Raw genomic sequence first — 14625 nt, forward strand, 5'->3', positions numbered from 1 at the left:
GAACGAATTCAATTCATTTTGTGTTTTTAAAAAATATTTGGAATTCTGAAATTATATTTGTATTTTAAAAAACTGTTTATGATTTTTAAAAAAAATCACATTTGTCAATTTTTTTTCAGAATTCCAACAGTTTTTCACATGCTATGAAAAATGTTTCGGATTTTCATAATTGTGTCACATTTTTTGAAAAATATTTTTGGAATTTCATAAATTATTTCGTAAATGATGTTTTATTTTAAAAAAGACAGATAGTTGGCTGCGGACTTGACTGAGACGGCCCACCAGGCATAAAGCGTTTTTTATATTATCACGCGCCGTAAAATTCTTTCTTTCTTTTTCTTAACGCGCGATGTAATAATTCCAAAAGAGAAAAACATGCCTTGGAGTCGAACTTGGGACGGTTGACCTGATTTCGCTAGCCTCTACACCACTACTATGACTTACTCCCTCCGTTCCTAAATATAAGTCTTTATAGAGATTTTACTATGAACCACATACTGATGTATATAGATGCATTTTAAGTGTAGATTCATCCATTTTGCTTCGTATGTAGTCCACCTAGTAGAATCTCTACAAAGACTTATATTTAGGAACGGAGGGAGTACATAATAAGAGGCCGAAAATATTTAATCAGAAGCCAAAGCGTCGAACTTTCAAAACTTTTTTTTAGGGGCAAACAAGTATTGAAAACCTATTTATTTCTGAAATTTTCGAACATTTTATAAATTGCATTTTTGAAAATTTTGAATACTTAAAAAACGAACAACTTCAAAAGGGGAACACCTTTTGATATAAACAATTTTTTTAAACATGAACACAATTTTAAAGTGCAAACACTTTTTGAAACGTAATTTTTTTCTGAAACCTGAACAAAATTTTAAAGTGCGAACACTTTTTGTACAATGTAAAAAAATGTTTGCGTGTTGTAAAAAAATGTGTTATAACCTTAACAGAATATACGTGACATGTGTTTGAAAAAAAGTGTATGCAAATTAAAAAATGTTGAACCATGTAAAAGAGTGTTTGTGTAGTTTTATAAAATGTTTATTGTCATTAAGAAAATTTAAAACATGTATTTGGAAAAATATTACCATGCATTCAAAAAAGTTTTGAAAACATTTAATTTAAAAATGTCCATAATGTATTTGAAAATATCAAAAATTTATCAAATATTTAATGTATGCATTAAAATGTACATTGGGTACTGAGAAAAATTATACATGTATAAAAATGAAAAAAGATAAAGAAAACATAAAAGAAAAACTATGAAAAAACAAATTAGTGCGCGCGCATGAGCGACTGTGCTACTAGGTCGGCCCAATTCAGGAAATACCGGCGAAGTCCTCTCAAGGTTTAAAATGGACCGGGATTATAGAGTTCAGAGTGCCAATTTCCTGGGTTGAGTGTTAGGGGTTTGGTTTAGCTTTCGTCTACAACTTCAAGGTTTATTTTAGACTTTTTCCGTTTTTGAGTGAGACAAAGGTGTTGGAGTCTGGCATGGCGGATGTCCAAACTCCCCAACAACTTCCGAGAGCTTCCCGACTTGGTGTCGGCATGGGGGATTTCAGACATATGGACCGGTCTAGCCTAAAATGGACATCTGTATTGGACTCGTTACAAATTTCCGGACCGTTTGGTCCAGATTTACAAGAGCAACTTCAGCATGGGTCACCGAACCGCCCCTTAAATGTTCGGGCCATATGATTCGGACATTTTTAGCCATCCAACGCGGCTCACGAAATCTGTTCGGACCAATTGTTGCATTCAAAATCTAACACATCAGGCCAAACCAGGGCAGATCTGGAGGAGTACGGACATCCGCCATGTCCGACTTCGCCACACCGAACCCACAAATAAAACTTTCTCGTCGCGTCCACTCTAGAACCATCGCGTTGTGTTTTCACCACGGCTGGACCTACCACCTGCCAACTTGCATTGACGATGGCATGACTACCGAGAAGCCTACTTTGGTTGATGCCCACATTCAAGCTTCACTGGACCGCCGCCTCGGTTATTTTAAGTCAGCCGACCTCAGACGCAAACCCTATCCTCCTCCTCTCCTCCCCAAAGCCGTCACACACCACCACACCTCCACCACCGGTCGCCACGATGGGAAAGAAGACCTGCACCGAGAAGTGGTGGCCAACGCGCGGCTCCTGATCCGTGAGGAGTTCTAGATCTAGTTGGCGCCACTTTCCATGGTCTCTGGACCCCTCGTCATCCATGGGTATGTTCGCAGTCAAGGCGAAGCCAATTTCTCAGATGATGAGGAGCAGAACCCACCCCTCGCGCCACCAAGGTTGCGACAGACGACGAGTTCGCGCCGCATATGGAGATGGTGTTGCAGTGCTCGTTGATCGATCGTGGTCCAGCGTCATCATCCCCTCCCCAATTGCGGCGTCATCGGACACAGCGTGAAGGAGGAGCCTGCCTCTCTGTCGTGATGTCGTGTCATCCATATCGAACACCACGTGGAGGAGGCATCGCCGTCCCAGCTGCATCGCCCGCCGGGCAGCCAGTGGCGCCCAGTCAGCGTGAAAGAGGAGTTGTCCTCCCCGCCGTCCAAGCCGCGCAACCGCCTTGAGTATTGCCGCCATGGCGGCAGCGCAGGCGGCGCGTCTTCCTCGTTGTCCAATTGCCTTCCCAAGGAGGAGGAGCGCCAAGACCGACGCAACGTGCAGTGCAGGGCGGCTTCGCGAAGAGCCAGATGACATCGACCTGGGTGTTGGCGGAGGCTTGGGCCCTCGATTGGTCTAAAGATCACCGCGGATTCCGACGCCCGTTGTTGGTGTTGGCTCAATACCCAGCTGCTCCAAGTGGGGTTGGCCGAGTTTGAGCGCTTGGCCCGGCTCTAAGCCAACGGCAGGGCGACGCAAGGCGCAGTCCGCGGCATATCCAGTGTCAGGCGGAGGCGGCAGAGCGTGTGCGTCATCATCGTGCAACAGCGGCCGATCAGTGATGCCGCGACGTCTGTCGGGCCTTCCGCCACAACGCAACCATGACTCCGACGACTCGAATGCCCGCGACGACGATGAGGAAGGTGTCGGTGGCCTCTCGGGCCATGCCTACTATGTCACTGTCCGGTACTTGTCCTAGTTTAGTTTCGTTCACTTTGAGCTTTTAAATTCCGTCAAATTTGATAATAAAAATACCGAACTTCAGTACATTTCGTTTGTCTTTCGACACATCTGAATGCGTATGTGAATATTCTTTTTTTCAACAGTGTCCGTGAAATATTGGATAATGTCCAATAGATGGTCAGACACACACACACAAAAAAAAGATGGTCCAGCATTGGAGATTCTGAGGCGAGGGCACAATTACTCGGTAGCATGGCTACATGCATGGATTGATGTAGACGCTGAGAATGATCCTCCTTTTCAAAAAAAACAACTACTCGGTAGCGGGACGGCTGGAGATGCGAAGCCTGCAAGGCTGCAATCACTGCTCCTTGAGACCATGGTGCGGCACGGGCGCGCAGATTTGGCCATGCCGTGCGCATTTCCGGGTGGCGGGTCTAGTACTCGCCAGGGTGGGTGGGGTGGCTCCGCTGAGGGTGCCGCGTATCCAAGGGGCTGCCTGTCGCGCGGATTGATGGCACCGGCACTCTGGCAGGTGTTTGCCGCCGAGCCCCCAACCGCCAGCCAACAAGATGATCAGATCGTGGTGGAGAGTACTTCTCGAAAGAGTTTGATGCCTTTTGTGCGGAACACGGTATTATTCACGAGAGGACGCCTCCCTACTCACCCCAGTCAAACGGGGTTGCCGAGCGGAAAAACCGTACTCTAACTGATTTGGTTAACGCCATGTTAGATACGTCAGGGTTATCCAAGGCATGATGGGGGGAGGCTATAATGATATCATGTCATGTCCTGAATAAAGTTCCGACAAAGGATAACGAGATCACTCCTTACGAGAAGTGGACCAAGAGAAGGACAACATCTCGTACTTACGTACCTGGGGCTGCTTGGCGAAAGTTAATGTGCCGATCCCAAAAAGCGTAACCTTGGACCAAAGACTGTGGACTGTGTTAATTTGGGCTACGCTATGAATAGTGTTGGCTATAGATTTCTAGTAGTGAAATCTAAGGTACCTGACATGAAGGTCGGTACAATTATGGAGTCTAAAGATGCTACATTCTTTAAGGACATTTTCCCCATGAGAGATGTACAAAGCACTTCTAGACAGGAATCTGAGGAGACTCCTGAACCTGCCATCAAGATGGAATATTATAATCAAACACATGATGAAAATCCTGAGGAGGATAATGAGGAAACCCTTGGTAGGGGCAAGAGACAAAGGACTGTAAAGACCTTTGGTGATGATTTCTTCATATACCTCGTGGAGGATAATCCCACTTCTATTTCAGAAGCGTGTGCATCTCCAAAAGCTGGCTACTGGAAGGATGCGGTCCGTAGCGAGATGGATTCCATCATGGCTAACGGGACTTGGGAGCTTACTGAACGTCCTTATGATTGCAAATCATTGGGATGCAAGTGGGTGTTCAAGAAAAAGCTTAGGCCTGACGCTGCGATAGAAAAGTACAAGGCTAGGCTTGTGGCCAAGGGCTACGCCCATAAAGAAGAAGAAGATTTCTTCGACATTTATTCACCTATGGCCAGACTGACCACCATTCGAGTATTACTCTCGTTGGCGGCCTCGCATGGTCTTCTCATTCATCAGATGGATGTTAAGACAGCTTTCCTGAATGGAGAGCTAAAGGAGGAAATCTTTATGCAACAGCCTGATGGCTTTGTGATGGATGGTCAGGAAGGAAAGGTGTGTAAGTTGGTGAAATCTTTGTATGGCTTGAGACAAACGCCTAAGCAATGGCATGATAAGTTTAATGAAACGTTGACATCTGTTGGCTTTGTTGTTAATGAGGCCGACAAATGTGTATACTATCCCTATGGTGGGGGCGAAGGAGTTATTCTGTGTTTGTATGTTGATGACATACTAATATTTGGGACTAATCTCAAGTTGATCGAGGAGGTTAAGTCTTTCCTATCTCAGAACTTTGAGATGAAGGACCTTGGAGTGGCTGATGTTATCTTGAACATCAAGCTATTGAGAGATGATGAGGGTGGGATTACACTTCTGCAATCCCATTATGTTGAGAAGGTGTTGAGTCGCTTTGGATATTCGGACTGCAAACCATCTCAAATACCGTATGATTCTAGTGTGCTGATTCGAAAGTCTAAAGGCATAACTATAGATCAATTGAGATACTCTCAAATTGTTGGTTCACTCCAGTATCTAGCGAGCGCAACGAGGCCTGACATCGCATTTGCTATTAGCAAACTGAGCCGATTTGTTTCTAAACCGGGCGATGTACATTGGCGTGCTCTTGAGAGAGTTATGTGTTATCTGAAAGGTACTATGAACTATGGACTTCACTATACCAGATACCCGTCGGTACTTGAAGGGTATAGTGATGCGAATTGGATCTCTGATGTTGATGAGATGAAGGCCACAACTGGATATATGTTTACTCTTGGAGGTGGTGCTGTTTCCTGAAAGTCTTGCAAGCAAACGATCTTAACAAGATCGACAATGTAAGCAGAATTAACAGCATTAGACACATCGGGTGGCGAAGCAGAATGGCTTCGAGATCTGTTGATGGACTTGCCAGTGGTTGAGAAGCCGGTTCCGGCCATCCTTATGAACTGCGACAATCAAACAGTTATTGTCAAGGTGAAGAGTTCAAAGGACAACATGAAGTCCAACAAACACATAAGAATGAGATTGAAAGCTGTTAGAAAATTGAGGAACTCTGGAGTGATAGCATTGGATTATATTCAAACGGCTAAGAATCTGGCAGATCCCTTTACTAAAGGGCTATCACGTGTTGTGATAGATAGCGCATCAAGGGAGATGGGTATGAGACCCACATGAGTTGCCATGGTAGTAACCCAACCTATGTGATCAGAGATCCCGTGAATAGGACCTGGGAAAACAAGCCAGCGGTGAACTGAGGAGAGTAACTTTACTAACCCACTCCGTTGGAGATGCAATACTCTCGGAAACTGTATGGAAGGATGACTACTGTCTTAATGTGTTCCAAGGCTTATATGCATAAGCAAGATGCTATCCTACAGAGCAATCTTTGGAGGAACACGCCTATATGAGCCCGACTGCTGGTCACAGTCTATGTGATTGGGGTGATCTCTAGCAAGCTCATGAACAGGCCAGGAGTGCGACTAATATGCTCCACCCGAGGGGTCGGCCTTCGGCAGCCTCGTATAAGTGAGACTTGTGGTGAAACTTCTTACGCCAAACTGACAATTCAAGGTATAGTCCATTGTTCAGTTGTGAAGGAGTGTAACTACTTGGTCTAGGTGGAGCTCAACCTTAATCGGTCTCCACTAAGATGCTGGTATATCAAAACAGCGTTTGGAACAAAGGACAAACTGGGCCCCTGAGATCTGGTGGGGGGTTGTTGAAATATGAGATGGGCCTAGAGCCCATATGACAATTTCAGATTTAATCTCAAAGGGCCCATGTAGGTGGCATGACAAGGTGGTGGGAAGTTTAGTCCCCCCCCGGAAGTGAAAGGAGAGTTGCAGTGGTTTATAAGGGATTCTCTCCCTCATGCTATTGGAGCTTGAGAATAGATGAGGCCCTCGCGCACTCCTCCTTCGCTCGCCTCGCCGCGCCGCGCCGCGGGTTTCGGGATTGAGCCGAGCCGAGCTCACTCCTATGCGCTTCTTTTTGCCGGTCAGGAACGGAGAGTCTTTGACAGATAGGGCCACGATCTGAGACATCGGCGCGGACGCACATCCTAGCCGACACGAAACAGAACGCATCTCCGCCTCCACGCCCACGTCGTTCCTCTGCTGCTGCTGCCGCCGGCGACTCCGTCCCGTTCACCGCGTACACGGTTGACGGGAGAGCAGGCCTCTGAAACCCCGCCTCTCCGGATCATGTACGGGAGAGGGGCGATTAGGTTTTTGGGTAGCGACTACGCGACTGCTCGCTTCTGTTCATCTACGTCCGCATCACCTTCGTCATTACCATGTCGACCGACGCCGACCGTGCCGCCGCTGAGAAGGTCGAGGCCGACAAGAAGGCCGCCGAGGATGCCGCGGCTGCTGCCACCGCCACCACCGCCGCGTGGCCGATTGGAGGGTATATATCGTTTATTCCTCTCGTGTTTCTTTTTGTTGTAGCAGTACTAGCGATATGCGTAGATGTTTCTACTATATGCATAATACATGCTCTGTTAGATCGTAATCAGTGTGTTATCAATGTTGTCCATATCATGCTCATGATTTATTCATGAATTAATTTAATCAAAAAACTGCCTATTTTCTTATCATGCGGCGCGAGGGAGGTCGGAGCAAAGTGGGTGGCCGTAGCCGTAGCCGCCGCCTAGCGCAACACCCACCAACCCCCGTTGAATTTGCCCGTGCGTCACGCATGGAACCACATGGTTGGTACGAGTGAGTACAGGTGTTTCGTGCCGTCGTATCCCTCGCTGGACATATCGATCAGTGCCGTGTTCCGCTGACTTTTTTTCTGCCTTCGTGGGTGCGTCTCGTTCGTCACGCTTACTTTCTTTCCTTTCCTCGATCGGCTCCCTTTCTCGTCTCTAATGATTTTGTAGGAGCGTAAGTGTCTTGTGTCTTGCATTACACAATCCACGCACGTGCAGGCCTTTTAGGACTAAGCATATACTCCCTTCATTCCATAATGTAGTGCTCCTGCGTTTTTCGATATTTAAATTTGACTGTAAATTTAATCAACGAGACTGATTGTGACGGGAGCAAAAATCATATCACTGAATTCATATAAAAAAATATGAATTCAGTGGCATAATTTTTGCTCCCGACGCAGTCGGTCACGTTGGTTCAATTTACGGTCAAACTTGAATCTTGAGAAGCGTGGGCGCATTGCATTGTTAAATGAAGGTAGTGTACAAAAAAACAAAGAGATCTCCTCTTATCTTTACTCCTATAAAAGGCTCAGTTAGTGATGATGATGTGTCTGCCATCCGTCATTTCTTACCATTAAATCTGCATCTAACGGCTGTGAGGTAAGTTGTGACATTTATGCAACAACTAGTAAGATGCCCGTGCATTGCACGGAACAACAAGATTGGGGGTGGACGGCGTCGGCAGCAGCCATCACACCAGATTGTTCCATGGCCTTTTGGATGTGGTGGGGAAGAGATAAGGCTGATTGTGAGAGACAATGAGTTGTTTGTAAATATGGAAACATGTGCGGGCATCTTTTTGCAAAACTGTAGCAGTTTGTTTTGTATGCGTCAGATCTAGATCCGACGGCTATTGATGAAAGATGGCAGGCACACCATCATCACCAACTCAGATTTTTATAGAAGTAGAGATAGCCCACTTCTCTGCTTCAATTTGCAGAAAACCCCTTATTATCTTATAAGCAACCACATATAATAAAAAAACATTGAGGCCGGACTATAGAATGAACGATGTCACCACCAGAACAAACCGATGACGCGGTGCTCTCGTTGCACCCACCGGGTCCAGTTTGATCTTGTTGACGACAATTGAAAAGTTTCATGCATGTGCACCTAGAGACCGCGCATGCGCTATTGTCAAACCCTTGAATCGGTCTGAATCATCTGACACAAGAACTTGACGACATGTCCGCATGATGAGAAACCCTAAGCTCGTTGTCCTAAGGAGACGACGAAAATCCACGTCAGAGGTCTGTGATTCCGTCCCACCGAAAGACTTCGAGGTGGATGGTAGCTCAAGAGACCATCTCAACAATGAAGCGTTGGCGGCCGCTACCTCCACGAGGACCACACAATTCCTCGCAAGCCTCATGGCGGTAAGAATCGCCACAAGAGTGTGGGCAAGACAGTGAGAGTTTCTTTCATGCCAACCACGCCACCATCATCTCGTTGGAGTCGATAATTGGAGACAAACCCTAAGTTATCCGTACTCGTACCGCTAATGGACCGAAACCATGGGGTCTCGGCCCTCTCCCATCGTCGGAGCGACAGACATAGAAAAGGGGTCCCAAAGTCAACGCCCATGAGGTGGATAGATCGGCCGCCTGCCAGTTCGCCTTGGTCGCGAGAGCATGGAGGAAAACACCTCGCCCGATATGCCTATTTTGGCCCCTTTTAAGTAAGCATCTGGCTCCAGACAAAAAAAATTGGTATAAGGCAAATATTCCGTAATTAGAACACGAGTGCATAAAATGCTTTTACAAAACTTTAGCTTAGAAATTGCCTATATATTTTAGAAAAAAATTATGAAAAAACCCAGCCAATACTGGGAACATTTTTTTTGCCTAAACCCCTCTTGTCAAAATATTGATAAAAAAAACACACCATTTCTGAGTTGTTAAAATTTACAGAATTATTTTTGGCATACAACCTACATTGTAAGTTACATAATTTGTTATGCGAGAATCATCTTGTAATTTTGTGCCAATCATTTTATATCCATGTTCTTTACAAAAAGATAGTAGATGTTAAGTTTCTATCAATCCTTTACATCGACAAAGAAAAAAGGATTCTTAATTTTCAAAACTTAAAAAGTTTGACTTTTGCTATCCATATGCCCATTCTCTGGGTAGCACTTTCCGACACCATTATAGGTGTACACGGGAATTGCAAATTCAACATGTATAAGGTCAATTCTCTGATATTAAAAATAACTTCTCTTGTAGAAGGGCAACGACCAGTATTTGAAAATGTCCCAAAACAATAACGTAACGCCCCCTTCCATAGCAATACCTCTGTATGAAAAAAAGAGACTTGAACTATAAAAACGTCTTACATTAGTGTACAGAGGGAATACATACTGACCGGGTGTGGATTTTCATAACCTGAATACATACGATCTCGTTTTATAAAACTTAGAAAAATTACATTATGATCGTACACGTAAGTAGAAACCTATCCGCATCATTGTTGTGAGAATATACGTTCATTTGCATTATGTGATAAATCAAATGTGAACACAAGTTACACAGTTGTTTTGTAGTACCTGTGTGACTCAATTTGTGATGTTTGTACAACTCATGAATTAAATGTGAGTTACGTGTCACAAAAATTATCCAATGAATTCATATTTGAAAAATGTTCATCGGTATAACTTTTGTGTCATATAACTCACTGAATATTGGTCTAACTGATGGTCAAAATAAAATCTCGACAATTGGGGAAGCTTTGAACTGGAACCGCCAAGGCATCATACTTTCGTACGAAAACTAAGACGGATAAGTTGCTACCCATTCTTTATGGATTCCAATACGCAGTGAACGTTTGCTAGGAGGGATGGCATTTGAAACTTTTTTTTACTGACAATTTCTTCAGAGAAATATATATTTTTCTAAAAACTGTCGTTGTTTGATCTCGCGTCGCAACTAAAACTGTCATCAAAATGTGTTCGTTTTGTCATCCCCTTCCCAGAGAATGTCAGCCAGATAACAATTCCGGTCTTTGTATGTATATTTTTGCTTCTAATTTTACAAAACTTGAAAAAAATGATTTCACTCAGATTGTCAAAACAGTAGTGCTAAGATCATACGCACCCACAATTCTTTTCCATTTCCTCACACCAACCACCTAGGCACCTACCACAAGCTACAACCACAACACGGGCTCCCAGCTGTGGAGGACTCGGAAAGATCGAGGTTCTGGACGAGGGGCAATTCCGTCAATTCGCGGAAAGAGTAAAGGGCGAGACAATCTCGGCCGTGTTCCTCGCGGCCGCGCCCGACAACCCGCTATCATCCGTGCACATTCAAACGCCTTCAAATCTCCCCAGCGCCCGACAACAGGTCATTCTCGATTCCCCTCGTTAGTATCCCCCCAAATTCCACGACCTTCCCTCCCCTCCCCCAAATCAATCAAGCTCCGGCTCGCTCGGCCCCAGATCGTACCGTGAGGATGGCGGGGGCGGAGGCGGTGGAGAGGGCGCACGAGCTCTACCGGGGCGGCCGCCACCGGGAGGCGCTCGAGCTCTACTCGGCGGCGCTGGCGGCGGCGCGGGGCCCCGCGCAGCGCATCGCCCTGCACAGCAACCGCGCCGCCTGCTACCTCAAGCTCCACGACTTCCACAAGGTCTCGTCGTTCCCCGGCTTCCCTTTGCTGATTACACTTGTCCTGGATTGATTTGACTCTGGGTAGATTTCGGTGCGGCGGGCGCCTGGGGTTGTCGTTTAGGGCGAAGGTATGGTCTTTAGCCCTCTGGGTTTCGAGATTTCCGCGAACCTGTGGGCTTTAGGGTGCTTGAATCGCTCTCTTATCATGATCTTTGTGGCCACGATTTGCCAGCACAGCTCATGAATCGTACCCTGTTTACCGTTGTGGTGTCTAAATTTGGCTGACCTGCTGCTAAATTTAGCGCTGTAAGGGGTATCAGAATCCAGTTTACTGCCTTGACTGAATTGGTTAAGCTGCCAGGCCAAGTGATACCTTGCTTTGGTTGTTGCTTTCCCAAAATTAGCAGACGTGCAGAAGATAAAAACTGAACGTGTACATACTACATAGCATTTCCGATGGACTAGTGAACAATGCTTGAACCATGGACTTGCGAAATTTTTAACCGTGTCTCAGGCTCTGAACCGTCTAGCACTTTTGTGAAGCCTGACTGATACATCTGACCGACTGGGTTTTGATATTGAATGGACTGTTTCTATGGTGAAAATTTATTGTGGTGTTAAAATGAAATTCCATTGAGTAGTCAAGTATATCTGTATTGGGCTAAAAAAAAGTATATCTGCATTGATGATCTAATATGTGCATGAGAAATGTGCACTGTTACGAAGCATACTGTAGTAGATGGTGTGCAGGCGACTAAAACAACAGTGGTTGTGTATTTCTCTGAAATAAGTACTCCTGACATCATTTATTGTACTTTTTTCTATGTTATCATCATGGTTAGCAACACTGAATTTTCTTCTTTTATCATAATCTTATAGGCTGCAGAAGAGTGCACATCTGTCCTCGAGTTGGATACCGAGCATGCTGGAGCTCTGATGCTACGTGCCCAGACTCTTGTCACTCTAAAAGATTACCAGTCGGCTCTATTTGATGTAAACCGGCTAATTGAGATAAATCCATCCTCTGAAGTATATAGGAATCTTCATGCTCGACTGAAGACACAGCTGGTATGCTTCTTTAACTGAATCTGTTCTAGTTTCTTGCATAAGCTTTACTTCAAATGCAGTGCCATCAGATGTAAGTATATATAAGTACAAGGATATCCCTTCAATAATTCGAAAGCAAGATTTAAGGAACAGAGCATGGCTTTGTTGTTTAGAATGTAAATTTTTGGCAGTTGACATCAGTGTATCAACTTCTCTCTTCTTTATGCTCTTGGATGCTCAAACAATTCTATCTCTTGAGTTGACTGACCAAGTTTTACTGCCTGTCTCTTGCATGATTGTGAACTTTGAAGTCGCTAGCCCCCATTCCAGAGTCTGAAGAGGAGTCCCTGTATACTGAAGAAGACAAAGAAGATCTGCCACCAAAAGACAATACAAAGAATGAGACTGTCGTTGTTAAGTCTGATCAACCTTCTGCAAAAGTGATTCTTGAGAATAAACCTGTAACAAAAGCTCTGAAGGTTGAAGTGCCTCCCAATCTGCCTTCAAAACCCGAGGGTGGGGGGACCATACAAAAACCAAAGGGCCATTCAGAGCTTGATCACAAGGAACCTTTAACGGAAGCTCCAAAGGTTCAAGTGTCTCCCAGTCTGCCTTCAAAACCCGAGTGTCGGGGGACCATCCAAAAACCGAAGGGCCATTCAGGGCTTGATTACTCGAAATGGGACAAAGTTGAGGATGATTCGAGTGAAGATGACGAGGATGATGAGGAAGATGACTTGCCTCGGTATAAATTCAAAGTCAGAACCATCGGTGTGCGTACCGTGAAGTGAATGGGTCATCAATAAATAAGTTTAGTCCATGGTCTGTGGATAGCCGTTTGACAGCATTCCTACTAACTTTGGTCCCATCTGTTCGGTTACATCTTGACATACTTGGATGAAGTGTTGCCGATTGGTGTTTGTTTAACTCAAGCTCACCGGCGGGTGAAGACATAAGTACCCGCTGCTCTCATGCTCAGGTAGTTCTCACATTCAGATTTCACTAGATTTTGAGTCGCGGTGCACGTGTTGGCTCGCTAATGTTCACATTATTACGCAGGTTTCTGGATCTGGAAACTTAGCCGAGGAAACAAGTCTGGAGTAAAATCATGTTTTCAGCGCAGCCGTGGGATGGAGCACAGCATGCAAATCCTGTAGGGAACCCCTTTAGATTCAAGCTAACAATCTTAGATTCTTAGCCCATTGTTCATCTTCGTAGATTTTATAGCCTAGCAGTCTCTGTACATAGATTTTGTGCATTCATCATGTATAAAAAGCTTATTTGTGTCTGCCCCAAGACATCTTTCTCACAATTTCAGCCTGCAAATTTGATGCTAAAATTTCATGATCGTACTGGTTCCTTTTTTGTTCAACTGCGACGAATGTGCTGAATAGTAGCGCACTCATACTGTAATCAGAAAAGTTTCTACCATGCTAATGCTATGATTTGATTTGACTAAAATCATACATACCAAAACTTTCATGGCATGACTAGAACTAGTTTTTATTTTTTTTTGCCATCAGCAGTGGTACATGTAAGACTGAAACACATCATTCTGTAAGAGCAGCAAGACAGAGTAAGACTGAGATAACTGTTAAATCAAGCATCACGATTATTGCTTAAATACATCATTCCGGAACAGATGAAGTTAAAACAGACCGTTATATGAAACAAGCATCAAGAGCGAATTAACGGTAAAAATCAAACGCACTATTGTGCAAGCAGCCCGCCTGAAAGAAGACTTCGCTTCAGAGATACAGATGCAGAAATCCTGCAAGACATTCTTGTGAAAATTTGAGTTTGAGAATTGTGGGGCCCTCCAGCAGTAGGAGAATCCCTTCAAAAATTAGCGTATGCTGCTATTTGCGGCATGCACACGGTATTCTTTAGTAAAAGGCGAAAGAATAGTTCGCTTTGTGCTCACCGCGCAGCTGCGTGCTTTCCTCATGCCGCCCGGATGCTCCTTATATAGCATCCCTCCGCTGGCAGCTCGCCTGGGCGGGCGAGGTGGGACTAATCTCCACCGCGCCCTGTGCCTGCCGTGCGGCTGTGAGCTTCTCTGGGACAAATGGGCCAGGCCCATGACAGCTCCACAACTATGGACCGGTCTATAATTGGCTAGGCCTAGAGAGCTCTTCGCTAAAGCAGAAATAGCCCAGTGCCTGTGTGCCCACCTTTTTTTTTCTCTGAAAAAAATTATACTGCCTCCTTTTCTTTTTGTCAATATAAACTTCCTTTTTTAGGGGCTTTTTGCCATAAACTGCTTGTCAACAATCGAAGGACATTTTGCGCAAGAGCTTCCCAAATACCAATGGCCATCAACCAGATCAAATCAAATCTTACAGTATAATTTACTGGAGTATTTAACTTTTTTTACTAGAATCTTAAACATATCAATTTTTTAAATACAGTACAGTCGAAGCCGTTCACATATACAAGCATACATTCGCACCTATAAACACACACACGCACATCATATAAGCATCCCGAGAGAGCGAGCAAGTATAACATCTTAAGATCTTTACGAAGTCACCCTAG

At 44.8% G+C, this 14625-nt stretch overlaps 1 protein-coding gene and 1 non-coding gene across 2 annotated transcripts; one reads left to right on the forward strand and one right to left on the reverse strand.

Annotated features, from left to right (window-relative positions):
- The first annotated feature begins 10714 nt into the window (after positions 1–10714).
- On the forward strand, positions 10715–13426 carry LOC123190163 (protein unc-45 homolog A). Its single transcript, XM_044602756.1, has 4 exons — positions 10715–11059; positions 11920–12108; positions 12399–13066; positions 13147–13426. Exons 1-3 carry the CDS (start codon positions 10886–10888, stop codon positions 12876–12878), a joined length of 843 nt encoding a protein of 280 aa, XP_044458691.1. The 5' UTR covers positions 10715–10885; the 3' UTR covers positions 12879–13066; positions 13147–13426.
- Positions 13427–13901: 475 nt separating this feature from the next.
- On the reverse strand, positions 13902–14020 carry LOC123038366 (U5 spliceosomal RNA). The gene has a single exon (XR_006417820.1). It is a non-coding gene; the product is annotated as a U5 spliceosomal RNA (small nuclear RNA).
- Positions 14021–14625: the final 605 nt, after the last annotated feature.

The sequence above is a fragment of the Triticum aestivum genome, chromosome 2A (genome assembly GCF_018294505.1).
Source record: "Triticum aestivum cultivar Chinese Spring chromosome 2A, IWGSC CS RefSeq v2.1, whole genome shotgun sequence".
NCBI classification, from domain to species: domain Eukaryota; kingdom Viridiplantae; phylum Streptophyta; class Magnoliopsida; order Poales; family Poaceae; genus Triticum; species Triticum aestivum.